At 45.6% G+C, this 27,963-nt stretch overlaps 1 protein-coding gene across 3 annotated transcripts in view; it reads left to right on the top strand.

The window, feature by feature from the left end:
- The window catches only part of STAU1 (staufen double-stranded RNA binding protein 1), a 61,837-nt gene extending 38,991 nt beyond the window's left edge, over nt 1–22,846 (top strand). For 2 of the 3 annotated variants that reach the window (XM_052650557.1, XM_052650556.1), the window contains 9 exons: nt 1,509–1,607; nt 13,475–13,705; nt 14,824–14,967; nt 16,897–17,043; nt 18,265–18,340; nt 18,543–18,862; nt 19,441–19,563; nt 20,331–20,416; nt 21,330–22,846. In XM_052650557.1, the coding sequence (XP_052506517.1) occupies nt 1,509–1,607; nt 13,475–13,705; nt 14,824–14,967; nt 16,897–17,043; nt 18,265–18,340; nt 18,543–18,862; nt 19,441–19,563; nt 20,331–20,416; nt 21,330–21,345 (1,242 nt within the window). In that variant the 3' untranslated portion in view covers nt 21,346–22,846. The remainder of the gene's footprint in view (nt 1–1,508; nt 1,608–13,474; nt 13,706–14,823; nt 14,968–16,896; nt 17,044–18,264; nt 18,341–18,542; nt 18,863–19,440; nt 19,564–20,330; nt 20,417–21,329) is intronic. The other variant, XM_052650555.1, reaches the window with a different exon arrangement.
- Nucleotides 22,847–27,963: the final 5,117 nt, after the last annotated feature.

Here is a 27,963-nt window from a genome sequence, read left to right as displayed (position 1 = left end):
AAAATGCTTTTTAATAGGTTTGTTTACACCTATTTAAAAAATAAATTTCAAACCAAACCTCTGTGGAAACCTAGAATTCTAAGATACTTTGCTTGGAGATTTATGGCTTTAAAGATTCACTCGTAAAACGGCAGGCCCTCTTTCTCTTTAGGATTTAAACAAGTGTAAAAATGTGTTCAGCTTACCTAAACCATCAGAAATTGCTATGTAAACAGTATATCACCAGGCAGCGAGTGAAATGAAACCGGATGGAAAGAAAATTTTATCACGAAAGGAGAGACAGAATTACATTGTCTGGTTAAATTTATGTTTATAGGATTCTATTCTTAATTCTTAATTTTTTTTTAAATTTAGAGCTTTATTTTATTTATAGCTTGAAATATGGATCCTAGGTTAGGGTTAGACTTTACCTCAGGAAATACACAACAGATCAAATCCGGGATTTTGCTACACATTGCCTGTTCAGTAATTTCATCCACAGGTTCCTGTCATAGAAATTCTGATCTTGAAACTAGGATTTTTACAAGTTCTTTGACTAAAGAATCTCCAGGAATAAGAAAAACACGCGTGCATTGCCCTGTTTTGGGGTCACTGCTGATCTTGTTTTTCATATTATCACCCCTGCACAGTATAGAATCCATGTGGGCCACGTGCACAGAGATCTCTGCCCCTCTCAGTCCAGCCTCTGGAGGACTGTAAATGAACCTTATTACAGAGCTGGAGGCAGCTTTTGTTCAAGGCTAGTGGTACTAGTGGTAAAGAACCTGCCTGCCTGTGCAGGAGACATAAAAGTTCTATGTTTGATCCCTGGGTCGGGAAGATCCCTGGAGGAGGACATGGCAACCCACTCCAGTATTCTTGCCTGGAGAACCCCACGGACAGAGGAGCCTGGGGGCTGTAGTCCATGGGGTCGCAAAGCGTTGTACACGACTGAAGCGACTGAGCCAGCAGGCAGTTTTGTTGGTTTTCATCTTGTATTTTCGCCAGCAGTAGTGAAGTGTGAGACCCATAGTGGTTTTATAACTGTTCCACTGCATCTTTTTGTTAAAGTGGTTTCCAGTGACTTTGTCCAAATAAGAAACACACATACCCAGGTGGAGAGACCTCCATTTGTCCTTGCTGTGGCCCACATAGACTGACTGTGCTTGTTTCCAGAGTGTGGCTTGCCTGTCCTCCAGGGGCGGGGGGACAAATCCAGGGGGCTTCGGGAGCCCTGCTCCCTGAGTGGCCGTGGCTCTCACCATCAGGCTGATTATTTGTAGAGCCCTGTTATGTGTAGATTGTTTATGGTGGATTTATGAGACACAAACTGACCAAAATTTGATAGGACATTTTTAAACCTTTTAACTCTCACTGACACACGGTGCACATGTGGCTCTGCTCACGGGGTTAGTGCTCAGTCCATAGAGCCTGGGTTCAGTGCTTATAATTTTAAGGGTTAACATCGCAGCTGGGATCTTAACAGCTTTTTAACATGAGTTCACTCTAACCAGTTGTTCTTCCCTTAGGTAAATGGAAGAGAGTCAGAAGAAGAAAATCTCAATAAATCTGAAATAAGTCAAGTGTTTGAGATTGCACTTAAACGGAACTTGCCTGTGAATTTTGAGGTAAGCTTATTTTACGCATCTGTTATACTCTTAGTGTTCATCATCAGAATAGTATTTTTCCTAAACAATGTTGAAATGATGATCACATACATGTGAATCTTCACATCTAAGATTCAGACTTCATATTAGCAAAGCAGTATTTGGTCCTAGGGCAGCCATGAATCTCCAGACAGTCTATAGGTGGCCTCAGTATGTCTGTGAACCTCCTAAAATGGTCTGAAGGGGATCGTGTTTATGTTCCCATGCATTTTCTTCTGGAGGGAGGGTCCATTGTCTTCATAAGAGTCTCAGAAGCATATGCTACCCCCCAAATATCATGACTCTGCTTAAGTGTCCAAGTAATTGTTAAAAGAACTTAGGTTTTGTCATTGTGCAGCGTGTGCCTCCCGGTTCGCCCATTTAATAACCTCAATCTGTTGTTGGAGACTTTGTGGTCTAAAAACAGTAATTAACAATTACTAGTTCAAAATGGAAAATAAGATCATTTAGTGTGTGTTTCCTTCAAAGACACAGAGTCCAGATAGATTAGGCAGGTTGGGGGAATGTTTTTTATTTTAGGTTTCCCTAGTTTTTGAAAATTCTTTGCAAATTCTTTCGTTTGAGTTCTGTGCTTGGCTATGCAAGGTTGTGTTTTAATAGTTCTTTAAATCAATTATTTGGTTTTTCAAAATTATAAAGCATATATATATTTAGTTTTCCAAAGAGCTTTAAGATCAACATATTAGTTACTTCAGACAAATGAAATTTGAGGTGGGGCATCTGCTTAAATGGAGAAGGAAATGGCAACCTACTCCAGTATTCTTGCCTGGGAAATCCCTTGGACAGAGAAGCCTGGTGGTCTACAAGTCTGTGGGGTCACAGAGTCAGACACAACTGAGCGACTAAACACAGCACATGCTTAAAACAATTTTAAGTGGTTCATAAGTTCTTTTGCCTATTTCTGTTTTAAAAAGCCAACCTGAAGTTCATTAGCCTGTAAAATACTTAGCTCTGTAGTTTTAGGTAATCCCCAGATTTCATGTCTGACTTGTATGACTTTTATAAGATATTTCCTATTATGTACTATGCCGTAAGCTGGCTCCTGAATTCAGTCCTTACTCTCTCAATCGAATAGATGATTTCTGACCTAGCTGGCCGTGCTCACCTGCTGCCATGAGGCCCAGATGGGGGTAGGGAGCTGCCCTTGGGTCACAGGGACACCCCGCCATCCCATGGCAGTACCCCGCCCTGCCACAGCAGGACCAGTGTCTTTCCCCCCTTCCAGAACACAGCATGCCAGATGGGGCTGGCATTCTTTCTCCCTGGCCCCACATCCCTTCTAGCCTTTGTCTGTTCTGGGAGGGAGGCAGTGAGACAGGACATTCAGAATAACAGGGCTGTTGCTGGGTGGGAACCAGGTGGGCACTCCACCCAAGGAAGCCACAAGGTCTCCCTGGGAACCTGTTGTGGAAAAGGGAAGAAACACTTTTTTCCCACACTAGTCCCTGCTGAAGAATTAGTGTGGCACACAAATGGGTGTTTAAAGACCGGAGGGAGGGATGTGAAGACTGTGGGGTGGAAGAGGCCTGCCTTCTTAGGTCACGGAAAGGTCACAGAGATGACTGCTGGCCAGGGCCCGAGATCCCAGTGATGCGTCTTGCCTGCTCACACTAATCTCTGCTCTGCCTGCGGGTCCCCGGGCTTCTTGGACCTCAGTCAGGGATTGCCAATTTCTGTTTTTGCTGTGGAATTTGGGGATGAGATTGCCTCTGCCCCACCGCTACTTGTGTTTAGGTTTTAGATTTGGCTTTCAGACTTTGCTGTTCAGGAATAAGTAACATACAGCAGGGAATTGTCAAGTAGTCACAAAAGAAATTGTGGGAATGCCTTCTGGTGGTGACTATCTCTTAAAGTAATTATTTTAAAACATGACAGTTTGTGTGTACGTGTGGCATTGAGTTTGTTAATATGAGTGCTTTTATTAGTAATTAGCTCTCGTATCAAATGTTCATGTTAACTTCCATTATTAGGTTGAGCAGAAGCTTCCATTTTTTCCCCACAGTTCTGTCTCTGGCACCTGGAAGTTTAGTTGGCATATATTGGATATTGGATGCTCAGGGAACAGTTACTGAGTAACTGAAAAGAATAGGTTTTTTTTTTTTTTTTTAACAGCAAGATATGTCATGTTGGAAGTAATAGGAGAAGACAAGAACCATTCATATAATTTTTCGGAAAAGTATAGACCACTTGCTTTTTGATAAAATCATTGTAGTTAAAAGTATTGTGCTGATTGACAAGTCCCTGGGAGGCAGTCATGACTTGAAGGGAAAGTCGCTCAGTTGTGTCCGACTCTTTGCGACCCCATGGACTGTAGCCTACCAGGCTTCTCAGTCCATGGGATTTTCCAGGCAAGAGTACTGGAGTGGGTTGCCATTTCCTTCTCCAGGGCATCTTCCCGACCCAGGAATCGAACCCAGGTCTCCCGCATTGCAGGCAGACGCTTTACCCACTGAGCCACCAGGGAAGCCCAGTCATGACTTGATCCCACTGAATTCAGATGGGCTCGGTGGCAGCCAGTGAGAGTGGAGGGCTCAGGATGGGCGTGGATTTGACTTGAGCATCGGGGTGGATACTCTTAATTCTCGAGTCTCGTCTGAGGACGTGGAGAGCCCTGCTCAGGGAGGTATCGCTCGGCAGGTGGGTTGTCGGGGTGGAGGGGCAGCCTGCGGGCGCCCTGGGAGCAGAGCTGTTTGCCGCAGCCTCCTTCATAGGGCAGCGGGCCGCTCCCTGAGCTGAGGTCCCGGCTCTCACCTCGAGCCACATGTGGGCTCACACACTTTTCCTCGTCGTCTTTTCCACTTCTTACTTTGAAAGTTTTCAGGCCAGTGGAAAGTGGTAAGGATAGGACTGTGACTGTTGCCTTCACATAGGGCCACCAGCGCCTCACAGTTCAGCACCTTTGCTTTTCTGTTCTCTAAATGTACATATTTTTCTGTATTTTATTTAGCTGAATCATTTGAGAGCAAGAAGCAGATATGTGCTTTGACTGCACATATTTCAGTATGTGAAGCTTAAGAGCAAGGACATTATCTTAAATAGCTGCAATTGTCCACACAGGAAGCGTAACACTGCTGTAATACTGTTACCTAATGTGCATCCTAGGTTCACATATTGACATTGTCCCCATGGTGCTCCTTCATTTCCCTGCCTTGAGCCTGGTGCAGGATCACACGCTGTGTTCAGCTGATGCATCTCTTTAGTCTCCTTTAATTTGTTACTCGGCTTTTGTTTGGTCTTTTATGACATTAGTATTTTGAAAAGTCAGTTTTATGTAATGGCCCTAAATTTGGGTTGGTTGGATTTTTTGCTTCATGATTAGTTTCAGTTTATGCTTTTTCTTTTTTTTAAACAGGAACACTGAAGAACTAATGTCAGTTCTTCTCAGCATTGCGTGGTATCATTAGTGACGCTAATTCCGTTGTCTACACCAGATGTGTGCCCCTCCAAGGAGACTTTCTTTCCCTTTGTAGTTAACCCATAGCCTGTGGGGAGATGCTTGAAGGCTGTGTATGTCCTTACAGAGTTCCTCAGTGTTTCTAGCAGTCGTTGATGATTCTTCCCAGCACCAGATATCACTGTGGTGGATGTCAAATGTTCATTTTCTGCGTGTCCAAAGAAAATCTCCTCCTGCCTTATATTATTAATGTGCGTAGTCGCTCAGTCGTGTCTGACTCTTTGCGGCCCATGGACTGCAGCCCCCTAGGCTCCTCTGTCCATGGGGGCTTTCCAGGCAAGAATGCTGGAGTGGGTTGCCGTGCCCTCCTCCAAGGGATCCTCCCAACCCAGGGCTCGGACCCAGGTCTCCCACACTGCAGGTGGATTCTTGACTGACTGAGCCGCCAGGGAATGGGTTAATTTATATTAGCATAGATTCATTCTACGTGTTACTCCGTTATTCTCGCTTGCCATTTTAATGTTCAGATTGCCCTTCCGACTAGCTCCGGTATCCTTTGGCATGCCTCTCTCAGGTTATTTTTGGGGGCTGAGGGGATGAGGGGTCAGAGTTCTTGAGTATCATTTGCATGAAGTAAAATTGGCCCTGTTTCTGTGTCTGATTGGATGGGTTTTGACAGTGCAGTTGTGGAACTGCTGCCCACTGTGATAAAGAACATCTTTCACGCAGCTCGGTCTCCCCTAGTCCCCTAGCAGTCAGTCCCTTTCCCTCCATCGTCACCCTTGGGCAGCCATCGATCTGATGTCTGTCCATACGTTTTGCTTGTTTCTAAAATATTACATACATGGAATTATTGAATATACTGTGTTTTTTTGGTCTTTTGGGGCTTTCCCTTTGTCTATTTATTTAACAGGAATGGGTAATAACATTTTGAGAAGCCTGGAAAGAGCACATAAAAATATAAAGCCATCTCAGAAAAGACAACCCAGACATGACGTTTCCATAACTATATTATAAATCATAAGAAAGGCCATAGTCCCCGTTCTGTTCCTGCCCTCAGGCCTCTCACGTAACAGATGGCCCACCAGGTACAGTGTTGTCCCTTTCGAAAGTTATAATCCGAAAAGATTACCGATCTCCTGGCAAGAGTATCTAATCACCTGCTATGCGGCTTCTTTAATATAGTGTAGACTTTGAGTCCATATGTTTTATGTATCAGTAGTTTATTTCTTATTTCTGAGTAGTATTCCATTGTCTGAATTCACCAGAACTTACTCATCCATTTCCCAGCTGAAGAACATCTTCATGGTTTTTAGTTTTTACTGATTATGATTAAAGCTATCACGTACATACATAATCTCATAATCACTAACAACTGAAAACCATGAAGATGTTCTTCAGCAGGGAAATGGATGAATTAAGTACAGTTCAGTCGCTCAGTCGTGTCCGACTCTTTGCGACCCATGAATCGCAGCACGCCAGGCCTCCCTGTCCATCACCAACTCCCTGATTTCACTCAAACTCATGTCCATCGAGTCAGTGATGCCACTGAGTCAGCGATGCCATCCAGCCATCTCATCCTCTGTCGTCCCCTTCTCCTCCTGCCCCCAATCCCTCCCAGCATCAGAGTCTTTTCCAGTGAGTCAACTCTTCGCATGAGGTGGCCAAAGTATTGGAGTTTCAGCTTCAGCATCAGTCCTTCCAAAGAACACCCAGGACTGATCTCCTTTAGAATGGGCTGGTTGGATCTCCTTCCTTGCAGTCCAAGGGACTCTCAAGAGTCTTCTCCAGTGCCTCAGTTCAAAAGCATCAATTCTTCGGCACTCAGCTTTCTTCACAGTCCAACTCTCACATCCATACATGACCACTGGAAAAACCATAGCCTTGACTACGTTAGCAAAGTAATGTCTCTGCTTTTGAATATCTGTCTAGGTTGGTCTTAACTTTCCTTCCAAGGAGTAAGCATCTTTTAATTTCATGGCTGCAGTCACCATCTGCAGTGATTTTGGAGCCCCCCAAAATAAAGTCTAACACTGTTTCCCCATCTGTTTCCCATGAAGTGATGGGACTAGATGCCATGATCTCAGTTTTCTGAATGTTGAGCTTTAGGCCAACTGTTTAACTCTCCACTTTCACTTTCATCAAGAGGCTTTTTAGTTCCTCTTCACTTTCTGCCATAAGGGTGGTGTCATCTGCATATCTGAGGTTATTGATATTTCTCCCGGCAATCTTGATTCCAGCTTGTGCTTCTTCCAGTCCAGCGTTTCTCATGATGTACTCTGCATATAAGTTAAATAAGCAGGGTGACAATATACAGCCTTGATGTACACCTTTTCCTATTTGGAACCAGTCTGTTGTTCCATGTCGAGTTCTAACTGTTGCTTCCTGACCTGCCCCAGGTTTCTCAAGAGGCAGGTCAGGTGGTCTGATATTCCCATCTCTTTCAGAATTTTCCATAGTTTATTGTGATCCACACAGTCAAAGGCTTTGGCATAGTCAATAAAGCAGAAATAGATGGAACTCTCTTGCTTTTTCCGTGATCCAGCAGATGTTGGCAATTTGATCTCTGGTCCCTCTGTCTTTTCTAAAACCAGCTTGAACATCTGGAAGTTCGTAGTTCACGTATTACTGAAGCCTGGCTTGGAGAATTTTGAGTGTTACTTTAATAGCATATGAAATGAATGCAATTGTGCGGTAGTTTGAGCATTCTTTGGCATTGCCTTTCTTTGGGATTGGAATGAAAACGGACCTTTTCCAGTCCGGTGGCCACTGCTGAGTTTTCCAAATTTGCTGGCATATTGAGTGCAGCACTTTGACAGCGTCATCTTTCAGGATTTGAAATCGCTCAACTGGAATTCCATCACCTCCACTAGCTTTGTTCATAGTGATGCTTTCTAAGGCCCACTTGACTTCACATTCCAGGATGTCTGGCTCGAGGTGAGTCGTGAGTAATCACACCATTGTGATTATCTGGGTCGTGAAGATCTTTTTTGTACAGTTCTTCTGTGTATTCTTGCCACCTCTTCTTAATATCTCTGCTTCTGTTAGGTCCATACCATTTCTGTCCTTTATCGAGCCCATCTTTGCATGAAATGTTCCCTTGGGATCTCTAATTTTCTTGAAGAGATCTCTAGTCTTTCCCATTCTGTTGTTTTCCTCTATTTCTTTGCATTGATTGCTGAGGAAGGCTTTCTTATCTCTCCTTGCTATTCTTTGGAACTCTGCATTCAAAAGGGTATATCTTTTCTTTTCTCCTTTGCTTTCGCCTCTCTTCTTTTCACAGCTATTTGAAGGCCTCCCCAGACAGCTATTTTGCTTTTTTGCATTTCTTTTCCTTGGGGATGGTCTTGATCCTGTCTCCTGTACAATGTCACGAACCTCATTCCATAGTTCATCAGGCACTCTATCAGATCTAGTCCCTTAAATCTATTTCTCACTTCCACTGTATAATCATAAGGAATTTGATTTAGGTCATACCTGAATGGTCTAGTGGTTTTCCCTACTTCAGTTTAAGTCTGAATTTGGCAACAAGGAGTTCATAATCTGAGCCACAGTCAGCTCCCAGTCTTGTTTTTGCTGACTGTATAGAGCTTCTCCATCTTTGGCTGCAAAGAATATACTCATTCTGATTTTGGTGTTGACCATCTGGTGATGTCCATGTGTAGAATCTTCTCTTGTGTCATTGGAAGAGGGTGTTTGCTATGACTAGTGTGTTCTCTTGGCAAAACGCTGTTAGCCTTTGCCCTCCTTCACTCCGCATTCCAAGGCCAAATTTGCCTGTTACTCCAGGTATTTCTTGACTTCCTACTTTTGCATTCCAGTCCCCTATAATGAAAAGGACAATTTTTTTGGGTGTTAGTTCTAAAAGGTCTTGTAGGTCTTCATAGAACCGTTCAACTTCAGTTTCTTCAGCATTACTGGTTGGGGCATAGACTTGGATTACTGTGATATTGAATGGTTTGCCTTGGAAACAGAGATCATTCTATTGTTTTTGAGATTGCATCCAAGTCCTGCATTTCCGACTCTTGTTGACCATGATGGCTACTCCATTTCTTCTAAGGGATTTCTGCCCGCAGTAGTAGATATAATGGTCATCTGAGTTAAATTCACCCATTCCAGTCCATTGTAGTTTGCTGATTTCTAGAATGTCGACGTTTACTCTTGCCATCTCCTGTTTGACCACTTGCAATTTGCCTTCATTCATGGACCTAACATTCCAGGTTCCTATGCAATATTGCTCTTTACAGCATCGGACCTTGCTTCTATCACCAGTCATATCCGCAGCTGGGTATTGTTTTTGCTTTTCCTCCATCCCTTCATTCTTTCTGGAATTATTTCTCCACTGATCTCCAGTAGCATATTGGGGACCTCCCGACCCGTGGAGTTCCCCTTTCAGTGTCCTATCATTTTGCCTTTTCATACTATTTATGGGGTTCTCAAGGCAAGAATACTGAAGTGGTTTGCCATTCCCTTCTCTAGTGGGCCACATTCTGTCAGATCTCTCCACCATGACCCTCCCGTTTTGGGTGGCCCCACATGGCATGGCTTAGTTTCATTGAGTTAGACAAGGCTCTGGTCCGTGTGATTAGATTGACTAGATTTCTGTGAGTATGGTTTCAGTGTCTGCCCTCTGATGCCGTCTTGCAACACCTACCGTCTTACTTAGTTTTCTCTTACCTTGGACGTGCGGTATCTCTTCACAGCTGCTCCAGCAAAGTGCAGCCGCTGCTCCTTACCTTGGTCGAGGGGTATCTCCTCACGGCTGCCCCTTCTGACCTTGAACGTGGAGTGAATAAGTTGTGGTGAATCCAGACAGTGGAATACTACTCAGAAATAAGATGAATTACTGATTCATACAACATATGGACTCAAAATCGGCACTACATTAAAGAAGCCACATAAAGGGCAACGAGATACTTGTGTACATGGCCTTCCCTGACAGCCCAGTTGGTAAAGAATCCACCTGCAATGGAGGAGACTCCAGTTCGATTCCTGGGTCGGGAAGATCTGCTGGAAAAGAGATAGGCTACCCACTCCAGTGTTCTTGGGCTTCCCTTGTGGCTCATCTGGTAAAGAATCCACCTGCAATGCGCGTGACCTGGGTTCAATCCCTGGGTCGGGAAGATTGTTTGGAAGAGGGTTTGGCAACTCATTCAAATATTCTCGGCTGGAGAATCCCCATGGACAGAGGAGCCTGGTGGGCTCCAGTCCATGGGGTCGCAAAGAGTCGGACACGACTGAGCTGCTGGAAAGCACAGCACTAGCTGTGCACGGGAGCTTCAGTTGTTCTCTGCCACTTAGTGTGGTCGGCTTCTAGTTGGCGCGTAGTCATAACTTTAGGTTTAGTTTGTATCTCCATGCATACTAGCGATGCTGAGCATGTTTCATACGCCTGTTTTCCATCTGTACATCTTCTTTGGAAAAGAGTGTTCTTTTGTCAGGTTTTTGAGTTATTTTTTATTATTGGATTTTATATGTTCTTTATATATTCTGAATACAGTTCTTTTCTCAGATAGGTATTTTCCAAATATTTTCTCCCAGTCTGTGGCTTGTCTTTTCATTTTTAAACAATATTTTCCCAAAAAGCAAAAATAATTTAATTTTGGAGAGGTCTGCTTTGTTAAATTTTTCTTCTGTGGCTCATGGTGGTTGTGATCCATCTGAGATAATTTGCCAAATCTAAGGTCCTTCTCCCTTGTTTTCTTCTAGAAGAGTTGTCTCTTTAGATTAATGGTTCATTTCTACTTATAATTTTTATATGTACCCTGAGGTAATAGGCACGGGTTTTTTTTCTTCTGTGTTTTGTGTTTGGAGGTCTTAATGTCCCTGTGTCCTGGCTCTCAACTCCCCTTTTCCGACTTTGAGAGACCTTCCTTCCTCTGTGATACAACAGTGTTTTCGCCTTACTTGGAACTTTCCCTGTGCTAACTTTGGCCCTGGCAGAAACAGAAATTCTAATACAAATGGTCTCAAGTGTTCTTCCAAGGAGTTCTGGCTCCCTTTAACAGAGTGGCGTGTAGGGGCCGGGCTGAGTGGAGGTCGGCTTGTTGCTGCTGCAGGTCACTGCTTCCAGACCCTGTTAGCAGAAGACAGGTCCACTGTCTACAGAACCACGGGTTCATCCCTCTGATTTCAGTCCGTCATCACAGGCTCTCCCTCGGTTTCATTCCTTCATATTGGGATCTTTTCCGCTTCCAACACCACCAGTATATTTATCCACACCTTCAACAGCAAGCGTCCTAAGTAAAGTCCAAGTTATCTCTGCACTTTTTATCTGCACACTGAAGGTGTGTCTTCAGAGCATTGCTTTCATGACTTCTTGGGTTATTCTTCCTCTATGCTAATAGTCATTATATAGTGAATATAGGTATCTTAAGTGCACAGCCCACTAAAGTTTAGTATGTGTAAAAAAAAAAATTCACTACCCAGATCAAGATATGGAACTTTATCATAACCTCTGTAAGTCCCTGTGCCCCATTCCACCCAGAAACAGCTGCTCTCTGCAGTCTCTGTAGATGTGTTCTCTGTGTTCTTAGACTTCACGTAAATACAGTGTGCTTTGTTTGTTGTTAAGTCCCATCCATATGTTTCAGTAGTTTAATGCTGAGTGGTATTCCACTGTATGAATGGAATGGAATGTATCCATTGTTCTATTGATGGACATGGATAGTTGGGAACTACTATAAATAAGGCTGCTAAGTCGTCTTGGGTGCATGTGCAGTCAGAGTTGCTAAGTCAGAGGGTAGGTGTTTATGTAAAAATTGTCCAACTATTTCCCAAAGGGATACACTTCTACCACTTGCTCCCTATCCTTGCGAAGAGTGCCTGTTGAAGTATTTTTTTAATTGAGTATTTGTCTTTTTATTATTGACTTGTAGGATTTCTTTCGGTGTTCTGGGTGTAATTCTTTCGTTTGGTACATATATTGTAAATATTCTCTCCCATACTCTTTGAGTTCCCTTTTTTACCTCTTTTTTTTCCCCAGATTTTAAACTTTTTCTTTTGTATTGGGGTATGTAGGCAGTTAACACTGTTGTGGTTGTATCAAGTAAACAGCAAAGGGACTCAGCCATACATATGCATGTATCCATTCTCCCCCAAACTCCCCCATTTTTACTTTTTAAATGTTATCTTTTGATGAGCAGTATTTTAATTTTGAGGAATTCTAATTTTACTTTATGGTTTGTGTTTTTTGTGTCCAAGAATTCTTTGCCAGCCTCATGGTCATGAAGTTTTCTCTTATGTTTTCTTCTGAAAGCTATTTTATAGTTTTAACTTTCATATTTGGGCCTGTTTTAGCTTAATTTTTGTTTTGGGTAGAATCTGAGATCTTGTTTATCTAGGTGCTCCATTGGCATTAAAAAAAGAGAAGGACGTTGCTTTTGCTTTGATTTGTGTTTGCTGAACATCAAGAGGCTGTATATGTGCAGGTCTCTTTCTGCATTCTGTTTTATTGATCTATTGGTTTATCGCTAAATAATACCATGATGTCACAGATTCTGTAACTACAGGAAGTCTTGACATCTGGCATTGTAAGTCTGTTGACTCAGTTGTTCTTTTCAAGGGTATCTTTCCTAATGTAGGTTGGATCTGATTTTTATCTTCCTTCTGTGTGATTATATAATCACTTTAATATACAGTTAGTTTTCTGTTCATAATCCATTTCAGTATTTTCCCCCATTTCTCTTGACTTATATTTTTAATATGTGTAACAGTAAATGCTCCAAAGTGTCAAAACTACACAAAAAGATACTCAGAAGTGTCCTCTTGTTCCCCTACCTCAGTCCTTCCCCCCAACTACTATAGGAAACTGTTTAATTCCATTGGTTTGTGCTTTATCCTTCCTGAGTTTCCTTTTGCGAAAAAAGAAGCATATAAACACATACGTGTGTCTATTTATGTATGTGTGTATGTATATATAGATTTAATACTCTGCACCGTTTTTTTTTTTACACTCTTTGCAGTTTGCTTTCTTTACTTACCAAGTGCTAGAAATCACTTTACGTGTTTGGAGATTTTCTCATTCCTTTTTATAGCTCAGAGCAGCCAGTATTTAATAAGCTCGGTCTTGGCTGGCGGCTCAGAGCAAACATTAAACTTGAACTCTTGGTGCTGCATTTATTTCTGGGCTTTGCTGGGCCAGCTGCCTTGCTGCCGTTTGCAGGGGAGCACGCTAAACTCAGGACCGCCTGTGACCCTGGGTGGTGGGAGTAGAAAATGGTGCCCTGTTCCATGGCTCTTTTGGACTCATCAGACCTGAGAACTTTAACAAGTAGGGGGAAAAAAGAAAAGAGGGGAAAAAAGCTTTCAGAACTGTCCACATTGACACTGCCTTCATTTAGTGAGTCTTGTCCTTAGTCGCCCTTTCCCGGGGTCTCACGCTGAGCAGTGTGCCTTGCAGCCGGTAATGCGTGTCTGTCAAGCTTTCACTCAGTCTTTCCCTCCAAAACAGGTTGCCCGGGAGAGCGGCCCACCCCACATGAAGAGCTTTGTGACCAGGGTGTCGGTTGGGGAGTTTGTGGGGGAAGGTGAAGGGAAGAGCAAGAAGATTTCAAAGAAAAATGCTGCTATAGCTGTTCTCGAGGAGCTGAAGAAGTTACCACCCCTGCCTACAGTGGAGCGGGTGAAGCCTAGAATCAAAAAGAAAACAAAATCCATAGTCAGGGTAAGAACGTGCCTGAAAGAAGAGGGCGTTTCCATTGCCTGAAGACAGCTGGGGGTTTGCAAGGCTGGTGAGAGAGGCGGGGCGCTGGCCCGCACACGCCTGCCTCGCGAGTCCTTCTGGGCCGCCTGGTGCGGCTCCCGGGGGGCCCTGGGTCGGGCAGCGCCGGGCTCGGCGGAGGCTCTGGGTGCGGACCCTGCGAGGAGCTGTGGTCATCTGCGGGGAGAGGACACCCAGCTGCTTGTCTCGTGCCCGCTGCACGGTTCTGAGTGTGCGGGAGACTCTGGGCGGAGGGGGCCGGGGCGGGCCAGGAGGCAGACATGTACACCTTCTGCTGGGTTTTTGAGTCATGCTCATGAACCATTCAAAAATTACACTGTCCCTCACCCTCCCAGAAAAGGGACAGGTTCCATTTTGGGACATTTATGAATGCCAGGATCTCTTTTGTTCTGATTGTCCATATAGTTTCATGTTGTGTCAGAATACAAGTTTTTCTCACATTCAACTTAGCATTCTCTGCGTAGGAACGTTAGCACACCGCGGCAGTTTCCTTTGTCTACTTGATATCTCCTCTGGTGGGTGTTACTGGTGAGCAGGTGAGGATTCCCTGGCATGGAAAGTGCCACCAGGAAGTCACTGTGGGAATTTTAGGTTCTTTCCACACGGCGTCAGCATTTCCGCATTTTATATATACATATATATATGTATGTCTATACATATATAAATGATTTCTGGATTTTGAGTCATTGTTAAGAAACCTGGAAACCCATCCTGATGATGTAGGCTTTGGGGTAATTTTAGGAAGAGTTTGATAAATTTTTGTACCTCTTTATTATCATCCATTGACATTTATTGTTCAAAAGCACGTATTACAACGATGCTTGCCTGCTCATGATGAATGGTGATATTGGTTTGCTAAGAAGACCTAAAATCACCTCAGAGCAATCAAAATCATTGAGGCATCTTTCAGTGAAAAAAAAAAAACTTTAAAAAAGATGTGATTAATTCTGAGCCATTAGATCAGCATAGACGTATTCAGCGGTCGTGTCCCGGTCTCTGAATCGGCAAGGTCCTCTCTGTGACTAACTCAGCACATGGTTTCCACCCTGACTGTTCCTCAGCTACAGAGCGGCCCCGAGTATGGCCAGGGGATGAACCCGATCAGCAGACTGGCCCAGATCCAGCAGGCGAAGAAGGAGAAGGAGCCGGAGTACCTGCTACTCGCCGAGCGGGGCCTTCCGCGACGCAGGGAGTTTGTCATGCAGGTGGGCCAGCCGGGCTGTGGGCGTCCTCCCGTCTCGGCCAGAGGCGTTCCAGGGCCGGGCCCCTCCCTCAGGAGGCCGAGCCCAGTGCATCGCCCTGCCACCAAATGTTACTAAGATCACGTTGCTTGCCATAACTTGATGCCCTAACACATGCTGCTGTCTCAACAGGAAGGCGCCTGTTTCTTCTTTGTTACCCCTCGGAGGTTTACGTTGTCTTATAAACTGTGTGAAGGATCTATTCCCGTTCCTCCTGACCCTTCCGTAGGATCTTGGATCTGTGGACTGGGGTTGCGCTTCAGATTGTGCAGAGGGAACAGTTACTGGTACAGCCAGCTGAATTTGTGATGGGAATTTCATAGTGTTTTCTGGTGAAAAACAGAAAACTCTGGGCAGCAGTTTAGAGCTCATAAAGCACCAGCAGTTAGCCTGGTGTCTCACTCCACCGTCAGAGGGCAGGAAGAGGGATGATACTGCAGCGTGTTGAGAGGCTCAGTGATTTGCCCAGAATCAGATGGCTGGTGGATGCCAGGTTGGGATTCAACCTCAGAGCTCTCTTCAGAGGCCAGGGTTTCCTTAACGTTTGTGATACGGGGCTTTTGGTTTTGGTCTGTCGTCAAGACCAGCTTCCCAGGTGGCCCGGTGGTTAAGAATCCGCCTGCCAATGCAGGAGACGTAGGTTCAATCCTTGGGTCGGGAAGATTCTCTGGAGAAGGAAATGGCAACCCACTCCACTAGTCTCAGCTAGAGAATCCCATGGAGAGGACCCCTGGCAGGCTAGAGTCTGTGGGGTCACAGAGTCAGACATGACTGAGTGACTTAACACCCAGCAACAAGACCAGCCTGGAGGGGGTGGGGAGCTGTGGCGTGCCGGGTGTTTAACGGCAGCTCTTAGGGGAGGCAGTGTGCTGGGAGGAAGGGTGTGTATGCATACGTCACACGGCTGTGTGTGTGTGTGTGTGAATTGTGCTGGTAGGAAGCATAGCACACGATTTACAGGTGCTGTGCAATACCCTGTTGTACATTTCATACATCTGTGGCTTCAGTGTGATGGTCAGCGTAGCAGTGTCACAGAATGAGAAGTCTTTATTGTTCTCTGGTCCAGCAAGGAGGTTTGCTCATGTCATTGTTGAATGACTGGTATTAGCATGAGTCCTGATTGCTATTTTTGTTTACATTAACAACAAAGACATATCAGAACTTAACTCATATAAACAATACGAACAGCTTCTTTGCTGTATCAGATAATTTTCCCAAGACTGGAAGTTTCAGTTTGTTGTGCTGGTTACGTAGTGGCTGCAGGCTTGATGACACTTGAAAGCTTAATCTGCGTTGTTAACCGTCACTTGCCTATGGTGATAGTTACACAGCTCTGTAAATATACCAAAAATCATTGAATTGTGGAAGTAAAGGAAGTGAGTTGTATGGTTATGTAGATTATAATGCGATAAAAAATATTTTTTTTAGATAGTTAAAAAAAAAGAATAGGTAAATCAGCAGAGTAACTTAATCCTTGAGAAGCAGAATTGCCGGAGTCTGTGGTGAGAGAGCTCCCTCTGAGCAGGAGAGAGTCGTGTCGCTGCATGTGGACAGCGGATGCGCAGCAAGTACAGAGAGCCTCACAAGTGTAGATGATTTTAAACTGGAGTCCAGCTAGAAGTGATGCAGTTTAGGTATTCATTACCTCTGTTGGTTAAAGTAATTTAATTACAAGCTTACACAGTTAGTTTACTAATAACTACCTTTAACCACCAGCTCTCCAACAAATTCCTCAGTATTTCATGATGCGCTTTCGTGGGCTGGTGCAAACCAGCTCCAGGGCAGCACTGTGAAGCCATCCAGGTTCTCATTGTTCTGGGTTCTCTTCCGTTCCTGGCGGGTCTTTATTCTGAAGGTTTGAGCACTGATCCGAGTCCTGCCTTCCGTATGCAGGTGAAGGTGGGGAACCACACGGCAGAAGGCTCAGGCACCAACAAGAAGGCAGCCAAACGCAACGCGGCCGAAAACATGCTGGAGATCCTCGGTTTCAAAGTCCCGCAGGCCCAGCCCTCCAAACCTGCCCTCAAGTCGGAGGAGAAGGTGCACTCAGGCTCTGTGTCCTCTCTAACTGCAGGATGAGCTGCTCACCTCATCCAGGGGGACTCTGGCTCCTCTAGGGCACGGCTGCCTCCTCCTGGCCGTGAAGCAGCCCTGCTGAGCAGGCTCTTAGCCGTTGCACCTTCACAGTGTGCTCGGGAGGTGCACGTCCATGGCTCTGGGCGTGGTGCTGGGTTTAAGTTGTTACTGCGCCAGCATCTCTGTGGTGTGGGATGCTTTGCTGGAGGGCAGCTTGCTCCAAACCAGTGTATGATTCTGTCATTTGTGCTCTTAGAATGAGACCTCCATAAAAGACTCATCAACCTTAGGCTTTTGTTAGTTGTAGAACTGGCTTTGGTTTTCCTGGGACACGGGGATAGCATGATGTTAGATCCAGAGCCGAACCATAGTCTCAGTTTGCGGTTTCTTTTTCATTATGAATTGAACTTTAGATAGAAATGATCCCATGTTGAAAATTGCACTTCTGCCGAGGTTGGTAAGCAGGACCCGCAACGAAAGCCGTGGCTGACCTCGTTTCCAGATACTAGATGGTCCTTTTGGGATAAACTTGAAAATACCAGGACTGATTCAGTTCTGTCGGCCAGTGCTGTCAGCAGAGACAGATGGTTGGCATCAGCTGTGGCCACATAGTTAATAGCTGGGACCCCAGGCACTCACCAGAGAGTCTGTAGAGGTCCTGGACTTTGCTTTGAGGGCTTTCATTCCAGAATCTTGCAGGGCCTCGCAGGGCACCTTTATCTTCCCAGAAAGGAAACTGCTGTGTTTGGCATAATTTTTACTGTATAATGTTTTCCCCTCTATTTGTTGCCTTTGATTTGTCACCTTATCCTTTAGTTGGACATTTGCTTCAGGAAATAATCTTTATTTAATTGTTTGGCATCAACCTAAAAGCTTCATTGTTGGTCAGCTCTGTCAGTCTGACGTATTCTGGCTCTTTCCCGTTAAGCGTCCCCCTCTCCTCTCACGAGCGCGGAGCAGAGGCCCCTCTGTTAGATGCTGTTCACGGACAGGCTGACGTGGCTGCATGTGTGCCTGGGGACGGGCGCTGCTGGGGGCACGTGGCACAGGCCTTCCTGCCTGTGCCCTCTTATTTAAAAGTTAATAAACCAAGAATTGTTGGTTGGAGTTTGTATAGTTTTGGACAGCAGGAACTAATTTTTGAATGGTTTCATTGATGCTCATGGCCTTTTTTTTTTTTTAAAGACACCTGTAAAGAAACCAGGGGATGGAAGAAAAGTAACCTTTTTTGAACCTGGCTCTGGGGATGAAAATGGGACTAGTAAGTGTGATGTTAACACTGTCCTGATCTGATTGTGCTTCTGGCCTTTGCGTGGTTCCCGGTGGTAGCAGGTACCTGGTGAGCGGGCTACAGAGTTCCGTGTTTGGCTTCACGGTTGTCCCTGTGCTGTGCTGAGGGAGGGTCAGGGTGGGGCTGTGTAACATTTTTCCAGGCAGTTGATTTGTCCTGTGTCCCTCCCCAGGCAATAAAGAAGATGAGTTTAGGATGCCTTATCTTAGTCATCAGCAGCTGCCTGCTGGAATCCTTCCCATGGTGCCCGAGGTTGCCCAGGCAGTAGGAGTCAGTCACGGACATCACACCAAAGATTTCACCAGGGTAGCTCCGAATCCTGCCAAGGCCACGGTAACTGCCATGATAGCCCGAGAATTGTTGTATGGGGGCACCTCGCCTACAGCCGAGACCATTTTAAAGAGTAACATCTCTTCAGGCCACGCACCCCACGGACCTCTGACGAGACCCTCTGAGCAGCTGGACTATCTCTCCACAGTCCAGGGATTCCAGGTAACCGTTCGGACCGAGCTGTGGGGTCTGTACCTCAGTGCGGGCCTCTCTGGTTTCTCTGAGAATCAAGTACCTTGTTTCTTAAAGCAAGCTCTTTGTCTAGGTGGATGGTTGGGGGCTGCCTGGTGAAGGGTAATTCTGAGGAACGGAGGAGGCATGGGAAATGTTAGAACCCTGGACAGTAAGAGAATATCCTCAACCTTTGGTGAATTTTAAAATTCCAGGGCAGCCATAGTAATGAAGCCGCTAACCCAGTGGTCGTTACAAATGTAGACTTCAGTGAGAACAGATGTGTTGTGCTGGCCCTTTCTAGGGCTAGGAAAGGACACGGGTTCTTCCAGACCAGGGGTTTTTGAGTAGATTTCTAGGTTCTTCGGAGATCCTGGAAGCTGAGGCTCTGGTGTCATGCCTGCCCCTTCACAGCAGGCCCCACGGATGGCCTTTCGTGCCTGCAGGGCAGGAGCTGGTGTAGACATGCCAGGCTGAGACAGGGACACAGACCCAGAGCCATAGCCCTGCGCCCCCTCGACCTCGCCTCCTCTCCCCGTCCCTTGCCTCAGCTCTCTTTTCTCTTGTAGGTTGAATACAAAGACTTCCCCAAAAACAACAAGAACGAATTTGTATCTCTTATCAACTGTTCCTCTCAGCCGCCCCTGATCAGCCACGGTATTGGGAAGGACGTGGAGTCCTGCCACGACATGGTGCGTCCCCCACGCGGGCCCGGCCCCAGCTTGCCACTGGCCTCAGAGACAGGGAGAGGGGTTCTCTGCAAACTGTGGGGACAGTTGGCTGTTCTGTAGATTCCATATTTCTGAAGACTGCTCCTAGATTACTGGTGTGATGTCTCATTCTGTTTATCAGAACTCAGGGGCTTTGGCCAACCCTCTCCTGCCTTTCCTTGCTGACCTGAGGGGCACCCAGATCTTGAAAGGCTCCAGATACTGAATTTATTTCACCTCTGACCAGAACAAGGAATTGCAGCCCCATGTTCTAGCAGCTTAGAAAGCCTCTCATTTTAATGTTCTGTTCAGATGAAATTGTTACTGTTAAGAAATACTAAAACCAAGAAAAGGAATTGATTAAATTAATAGATATAAACTATGGTATATTCATCTGATGGAATATAATGCATTCATTATATGTCACTGAGGGGAATGTATTCTAATGCTAACACAGAAACATAGGTTTTACATTAAAGTGGGGATATAAAATTTGTACTCTGACCACAGGATGAAAATATTGTAATGTGATACATAATAAAATTAACATAGAGGATGTGATTCAGTGAAGTAACCATGGATAACTTTTTAAATTTATATTTTTAATTAAAAATGCAAGCGTGAGAGGGTTATTTAGTGGGCCCATATCTTTTGTTGGGCAGTAGAAGCCCTCGAGTCGCTGTTCAGTGTCGTGTACTAGAGTCCTGAGCGGTGGCCGTGGTTTGACTTTCACTTCTCATTCTCACTAGGCTGCACTGAACATTTTAAAGTTGCTGTCTGAGTTGGACCAACAGAATACGGAGATGCCAAGAACAGGAAATGGACCAATGTCTGTGTGAGTGAGCTGATTTACATGGAAAGGCAGTTCTCTTCCTCATTTGCATTAAATTCAAATTGTCTGCTCAACTTAGTAGTGAAATACTTGTTGACTTAGTCACTTTCTGTCCCTTTCCCCTGAAAGGTTTCCAAGTTTTGGGCAGAGAGTGCTACCTTTAAAAAAAAAAAAAAACTTTGAATAGGTAATACATTCACATGGTGCAAGTCAAAATCATTTAAAAAGGTGCCCACAGTGATGGGTTGATGGGTCTTGCCCTCATGCAGTCCCCAGCTGTGCCGCTCTCTGCCCCACCCGGAGATTGCATTAGCGTAGGTTTCTTGTGTACCTTTCCTGTATGTTTGTTTTTAATGCAAATACATTTCTTTCCTTATTTTCCTCCTTTCCCTCCTGGAGATAACATGCTATCTACCCATTCTCTTCTTTGCTGTTTTCACTTGATTCTATGTGTTAGTTGCTCAGTCATATCCGATTCTTGGTGACCCCATGGATTATATAGCCCACCAGGCTCCTCCATCCATGGAATTCTCCTGGTCAGAATACTGGAGTGGGTAGCCTATCCCTTCTCCAGGGGACCTTCCCAACCCAGGAATCAAACCAGGGTCTCTTGCATTGCAGGCAGATTCTTTACCAAAAGTTTATCAGGGAACCCCAAGAACACAGGAATGGGTAGCCTGTGCCTTCTCCAGGGGATCTCCCCGACCCAGGAATTGAACCCAGGTCTCTGGCATTGCAGGCAGATTCTTTACCAGCTGAGCTAGCAGGGAGGCGCCCTCCAGCCCCCAGTGTGTATCAGTTATAAACTGGGGCCTGAATAGCAGGCTTCTTGATGTCTCCTAGTTCCATTTTTAACATGGCTTAATTCTCTTAAATTTTAAAACTTAGATCATTTTCATGTTTTTCTTCCTTAAAGGTGTGGGAGGTGCTGAACTTTATCTGGCCATGAATCATTGAAAAATCCCAACGTATATACTGAAAATGCTGAAACTGCTTGGAACATTTGGAATTTCTGATACCTCCAGTGGGCCGAGAGACACGATGGGTAAAGGCCTGGAGATGGCAGTGGTGAAGACGGCGGGGCCCGAGGAGGCAGCGGTGTGGCTGCTGGCGCATGGCAGCGCCTGCTGGGGGCCGGGCGGTCTGCAGCCGCCCCGGCTCCCTTGGGAAACCGCAGGCCTGTGCCCCAGGCACCCTAGTGTTGGTTTTGGTGGGGTTTTTTTGTTTGTTTGTTTTGGGTGTTTTTTTTCTTGCTGTGCGGAAGAAGAAACAGAAAGCACCGCCCCTTCTCAGACTGGCTCACTCAGAACACTTTGGGACAAACCCTGGACACCCGCGCTGGAGAGAGAGGGCTGAAAGCCCCAGAGAAAATCACATATGCTTCCTGCTGGGCCGCAGCTGACCTTCTTGGCACGCTCTGGCCCACGCCTCCCGCGGTACCCACACTGTCACCACTGCTCTCTTCCAGGAGAGATACATATTCTTAGTTTCATTATTTTCTTTTGATTGAAATGACACTATATAAATTTTCATTTGAGAGTTTCTCAGTTGTATCTAGTTACATAGCACAGTTTAGAAGCTTGTCTGAGACTGACTTTATCAGTAATCTAACCGGCAAAGATCATATCCATGTGTATGTGGTTATACATTTTTATTTCATTGGACTTAACCCAGGACCCTTTCAGTGATGCAAATTGTGTGCCCTCTGGTTTAGCTGAAACAGTCCTGGCTTTGATGAAACCTTGATGAAGTCTCCCACAGTGGTATAAATTGGACAACTTAGGAATTTTAAACTTTAACTGATCATTTGGTTCCTTTTCTATTTTATTTTTTTGTTAATGCACCAGGATTTAAATGAACTTTGATCTTTGTTTTAAAGAAAATTGTGTGTATATAATACAACTCTTGAGGACACACAGCTCTCACTACACTACAGGATATGGTCTCCGTGTAGCACATATACAACTGCAGATTGATCTTCCGTGAGTGCTTTATACTGTTGATTACATCTCCATGAGGGCTGGAAAGAATGGCCCATGTTTCTCTCTCCAACTGTTGCTTCTGAAGTCGTGTTGCTGTGCACAGAGATGTGTGCGGCGAGGTCCCGCATAACAGCCCACATGACAAGCACGGTAGCCTTGCGAGTTAAGTACTGCTTGGATTCGTTGTTTACGCTGGAATTTTTTCTCCCCATGGAATGTAAGTAAAACTTAGTGTTTGTCACCAATAAATGGTAATACTAAATTTTTTTTTTTTGTTAATTTATTCTCAAATGCCACTACTGCTAGGTTGGTCCTTCCCAGCCTGCCCCCAACCCCTTTTTTATTTTTAAGAGAAAAACTTTGTAATGCTTGTGATTTCATTTGGGCAAAATTCTGAAGATCTGAAATAACTTTATATCAAACCATTGATCAATAAACAGCTACTAATGAACGTGTCATCCTGTCGAGCAGTAACTGAAGAAGTAAGGGAAGATGTGAGATGGCATGAAGTATGGTGCTGCGGGCAGAGCTGCCAGCAAGGGGGTGTGTGGAGCTTGTTGCTAGTGGGCTGTTGGGTTGAGGCCCCGTGGACAGCTAGAAAGAGCATCTATCTGTCTGTCTATATGTACACACACACCTGCCAAGCCGTGTATCTGTTTAAAAGCCATGCGTTCGTACTGATGCCTTCGGCACCTCGGCATTCTTCAGCCTTCCCTGCTGTGTGTGTTTTTATTTGGCTGCTTTGGGTCGTGCAGGATCTTTCACTGTGTCGTTTGGACTCTCTGGTGAGAGCTGTTGTGGGCTTAGTTGCTCCCGAGCCTGTGGGGTCTTAGTTCCCCAATCAGGGATTGAACCTGTGTCCCCGACATGGCAAGTTGGAGTCTTAACCACTGGACCGTCAGGTAAGTCCCTTGGCTGATTTTTCAACTGTGTATTGCCTCCAGCTGCCAAAGTCTTGCGCAGGGAATGGCCTAAGATTTTTTCTGTGCATGTCCCCCGGCCCAGGTCCTGTATGCCAAGCATATGCTCACTGGGTGGACTCAGAACACGTACGTGAAAACGCTTCTCTGGATTGTAATCATAATTTTGTCAACCGGCTCCTTGGATTCATGGACAAGGATAGTGTAAACCAGGCTGAATCCAGCTAAGAAACCTGGGAATGCTCACTTTCCACAGCCCAGGGACCGTGACTTCCGGAATGATGGATGGCTAAGGGGGGGTTAGGTCTAGACTGTGTTGGCAGCCAGTTAAGCGTGCCCGAGATTCCCCAACGCCAGAGTGGGCCCAGATCCGGCCCGGTTCTCTCTGCAGTGGTTTGTCATCGCTCCCCTCAGCCAGGCAGCATCTTCCCGAGGCCCTGGTTGAGGGACACCCCGGGAGATGGTGGTTCTGTGTGGCCGAGTCTTCTGTGCTGTGAAGAGCGCCTGTAACTAGATGACCTCATGAAGGGCCCAGATGTTTTAACGGGTGGACGCTGACCCGGAAGCAGCTCCCCAGTGTGCAGGGCTGGTACTGCTTAGTCAGCACCTTCCGCTGTTCCTGCAGCACAGGCGCTGATGCTGTTTCGTGGAGTCCCCCCTCGGGGGCCGAGGCATCGGCCGATTCCCTACTGGACTCCCAGAGCCTTCCTGCCACCTCCCAGGCGCTCCCTCATTCTGTCCTCCTGTCACGCGCTCACGGCTCTCCTCAGGGACGCAGACCCTCGTCTACTTCTGAGCCTCTCCCAAGAAACGGCCGTGAAAGCAATAGTTCCTGTCCGTCTCAGCTCGGTGGGAGGGGATGGGGGACTTCTGGAAGAGGCCCCGAGGCCTGCAGCTATGTCGGCCACAGCCGCGGTGTCTGCCGCCCTTTATGCAAAACTGAAGCTGATCATTCCGTGTCTTTGAGGTATGATCCCTTCTCCCTTTCGAGCCCATAAGACGTTGAGACTCTGACCGTGTTCACAGCTTTTGCCGTGCCCACTTGTCTCCGATTCACTTCTACTTTACTTCATCCAGTCCTTGTTCAGCTGCTTGAGCGTGAGCAGCCGCTCCCCAGGGAGACTGTTTCGAGGCTGCTGGGTGCCATTCTCAGAGGTTCTGTTGCAGTAGGAGGCCTGGGTTTGAGGAGCGTTTCTAATAAGGTCCCAGGTAATGTACAGGTACTTCTGGAACTAGTGTCCTGAGCAGCAAGATCATGATGACCTTGCTAGTGATTTTTATCCTGATACAAAACACGACTCTAAACGATAGATGATTCTTGGATGGCACCCCAAATGCCGCGAATTATGGCGAGACGTGGTACCTTTGACTAAAAGGACAGATGGCTTTGGCTTCACTGTTGTGGGCTCCGCAGGCCACTGCCCTGGCCCATCTGTCCCTGGGATTGGAGGCAGTGTTCTCAGCTGCCTGTTGGGATGGGGGCTTGGAAGGCTCAGCCGGCAGCAGTTGGCTTCGTTTGTCCCCCCCCCCCCAGCCCTCACCCCTGGCTTCTTGTTGGGAAGGTTTCTCTGCAGGGACCTCTTCCAGCCTGAGACCTAGAGTCCTGACAGTGGGGCTGGCCTCAGCTCAGCCACGGCTCAGAGTGGGACTGTCAGCCTTCCGAGGACACCCTCCTCTGCTGTGAGTGGCGGGACCTGGTGGGAGCTAGGTTCCTCCCCGCTGCTCTGGGGACCCTTTAGGATCCTTAGGGGACATCTCCTGAGAAACCCAGCTTCCTGGAGCAGAATTCCCTCTCTAGACTCCGAAGCGTTGACTCTCAACTGCCTCCCCACCTCTTCAGTCCTCCCTTTCGCGTCAGGTCTGGGCAGCTTCTCCCTGACCTGTCGAGGGGCTGCTCTGCTCTTCCTTCCACGTTATCACATTTTGCCCTCACATCATCCACTTTGAGGGAGAAAGTCGACTTTTCTAACTTTTAAAGAAGTCTTGAATCACACAGCAACCCCAGAGGAGGGTGGCTGGATGAGGGCGGCAGCCTGCCCAGGGGCAGCGTGTTCGTCTGTTACCTCATTCTTAGCTCAGAGAGGATCCAAGGAAACTGCCTCGTACATTCCTTTCACTGGATTCCAGTACTCCTACCAAGAATGCGCCAGGGTGGACCCAAAGCTGAATCTTGCCTTGTCGCACATGGAGGTCATGTTTCTCAACCAAGGAGCAGAGAGCAAGGAATAATCAACAACTGGGCTGCAGCACCAACACTCAGGTTTCTGAAATGGAGTAAAAGATCACAATCCAAGAGTGGGGAGCCCGCCAACAACATTCCCAGTGTTTGCCTTGCAGTCACACCCGTATTAACAGGTTGCATGTGTGCCAAGAGGCTTCAGTCGTGTTACTCTCCGTGACCCCATGGATGTAGCCCACCAGGCTCCTCTGTCCATGGGATTCTGCAGGCAAGAATCCTGGGGTGGGTCGTCATGCCCGCCAGGGCATCTTCCCAACCCAGGTCTCCCACGCTGCAGGCAGATTCTTTACCAGCTGAGCTAGACGCCCTATTTATTATCAGACTTTCACAGCTAATATTATGTATATATGTAATATGTGTTATGCAGCTAATATTCTGACTGAATGCCAGATTCATTGTGCCCCACAAATAACGAAGTAATGCCCAGTGTGGGTAGGGATATGTGACAGACATTGGCACAACCTTTCCCACGGGATAACTGGCCCAATAATTCCACCTTCAGGAAAAAGAGAGGAAGATTGGCCTAAAAGGTTGTCTACTTCAAGATTTATAAAAATTCTACATACCTAACAATGACTGTATAACTTGGTATTGATATATCCACACGATGAAACTATATAACCACTGAAAATTACATTTGCCAAGTAAATGTTTTAAATGGTAGAAGGTTTTTCTAAAAAGCATATAAAATTTTCTTTACAGAATGATCTAAACTTTGCTTAGAAAGAGAATAAAAATGCTTGAAGGTAAGAATGTGAATGATTTTTAATTGTTAAAATATTTTCCTGTATTTGCTACAAGGAAAACATTTATAAAAGAGAAAGATACAGTCAAGCAGCAGGGAGAATCAGTGGGTCCAGCAAGAGACTGACGAAGAACTCTGCAGCGGCAATGGCCCCTGTGTCTAGAACCGTCCTGAGAGAGGGCCCTGCCTAGGCCCCAAAGTATGAACCCAGCCCTTCACACAGAGAGCTGGCCCCACCAAGGAACGGCCACTAAGACATCTCGAAAACACACCACAGGAACTCCCCTCCCGTCTTTTAACTCTATAAGATAGATATAAAAACTGTCTTGGACGCAGTAGGAAATCTCAATTTTAAACATTAAAAAAAAAAATTTAACAACATATTCATGAATTATGCTAGAGTAAAAGAATGCAAGTAACCAGCCTTCCTGTTCAGAAACTATTTTAAGAGGTGCAGTTACAAAGTAAATGGTTTCTCATTCGTTTTAACTGAAGAAGGAGCTCCGCCAAGCGCCAAAGCAGCACCAACTCTGCCATTCCAGACGTTTCACCTGTATTAGGTCATGTTCATAGTTTAAAAAAGATCTCAGAGCTATCTCAATATTCATCTGCCAGTGACGACTTAAGCCAGAGTAAATATGATTTAATGCTTCCATTACTATTCAAATCAAAAATAATCATTAGGTTGGTAGGTACAAGTACACTAGGTTAAACTGGAAACCTCTCAAGCAACAGAACAAAACCAACGTGAAGAAAATAAAGCATTCAAGTCAGGTGGGAAAAAAACCCACATAATCTGTACAGAATCAGATTCTGGTCTCACTGCACTAAACAGACAGTCCCCACATCCTTTGTAAAAACTGCCTCCTCACGTCGATAGTCTGATTCTTTATTCTCTAAAGACAGAGGCCACAGAACCCTGGGAAGAGCTGGGCTGGCAGCCTTTGCCAAGATGGATGCCAGGGTTCAAAAAGTTCCAAGGAGCCTCTGATCTGCAGAGAAGCCACTGGAACAGCAGCAAACAGCCGCAGCACCTAGCACAGCCCCAACAGCCTGTGAAGCCAGGCCGGGCATGTCTTCCCAACTCAGAGGAAACCATTTCCTACAGTTCACGTTGCCACCCAGGAACTGGGCTAACTGAGAGTTCTCACACACAAGCCGCAAACCTGCCGTGATGGTTCCCTTTCCCTTATTAAAAAAAGACTAGGTAATCTGAATTTGAATTGTTTAGAAATTAGGATTTTATGGAGTCCAGGAGAGGGAAAACTTAAAGAAAATTCATTATAAAAATATCAGCACCAAAAACCTGTCCTTAAGATGTTCTTAGATACATATTTTAGGGCTTTTTATTGCTCATTACAGATTTAAAACTATGAAATGTGCATTTCTTGGCAAGTTACACAAGTGATTTCTTTGCTTATTCACATTTCCAGTAAAAGCTTAAGGAAACGGACAAAAACACAGGACAGGGGAAATACAAATGGCAACAGCCTCGAAACAAAAGGACTTAGTAACAGAGGAAATGTCTCCACAGTCAATGTCCGTCAAAACAGTGCAAATGCTCGGATCAATGTCATACGCTAAGCTAGTAGTAATACTTGTCTTTGTAGCTGCAAACTGAAAGTCACTCACTTATATGATCACACAAACTAATTTGCTCAAGG

The sequence above is a fragment of the Budorcas taxicolor genome, chromosome 13 (assembly GCF_023091745.1).
Source record: "Budorcas taxicolor isolate Tak-1 chromosome 13, Takin1.1, whole genome shotgun sequence".
NCBI classification, from domain to species: Eukaryota; Metazoa; Chordata; class Mammalia; order Artiodactyla; family Bovidae; genus Budorcas; species Budorcas taxicolor.
Note: the sequence above shows the minus strand (reverse complement) of the source record. Positions and strands in the feature narration are given on the sequence as shown.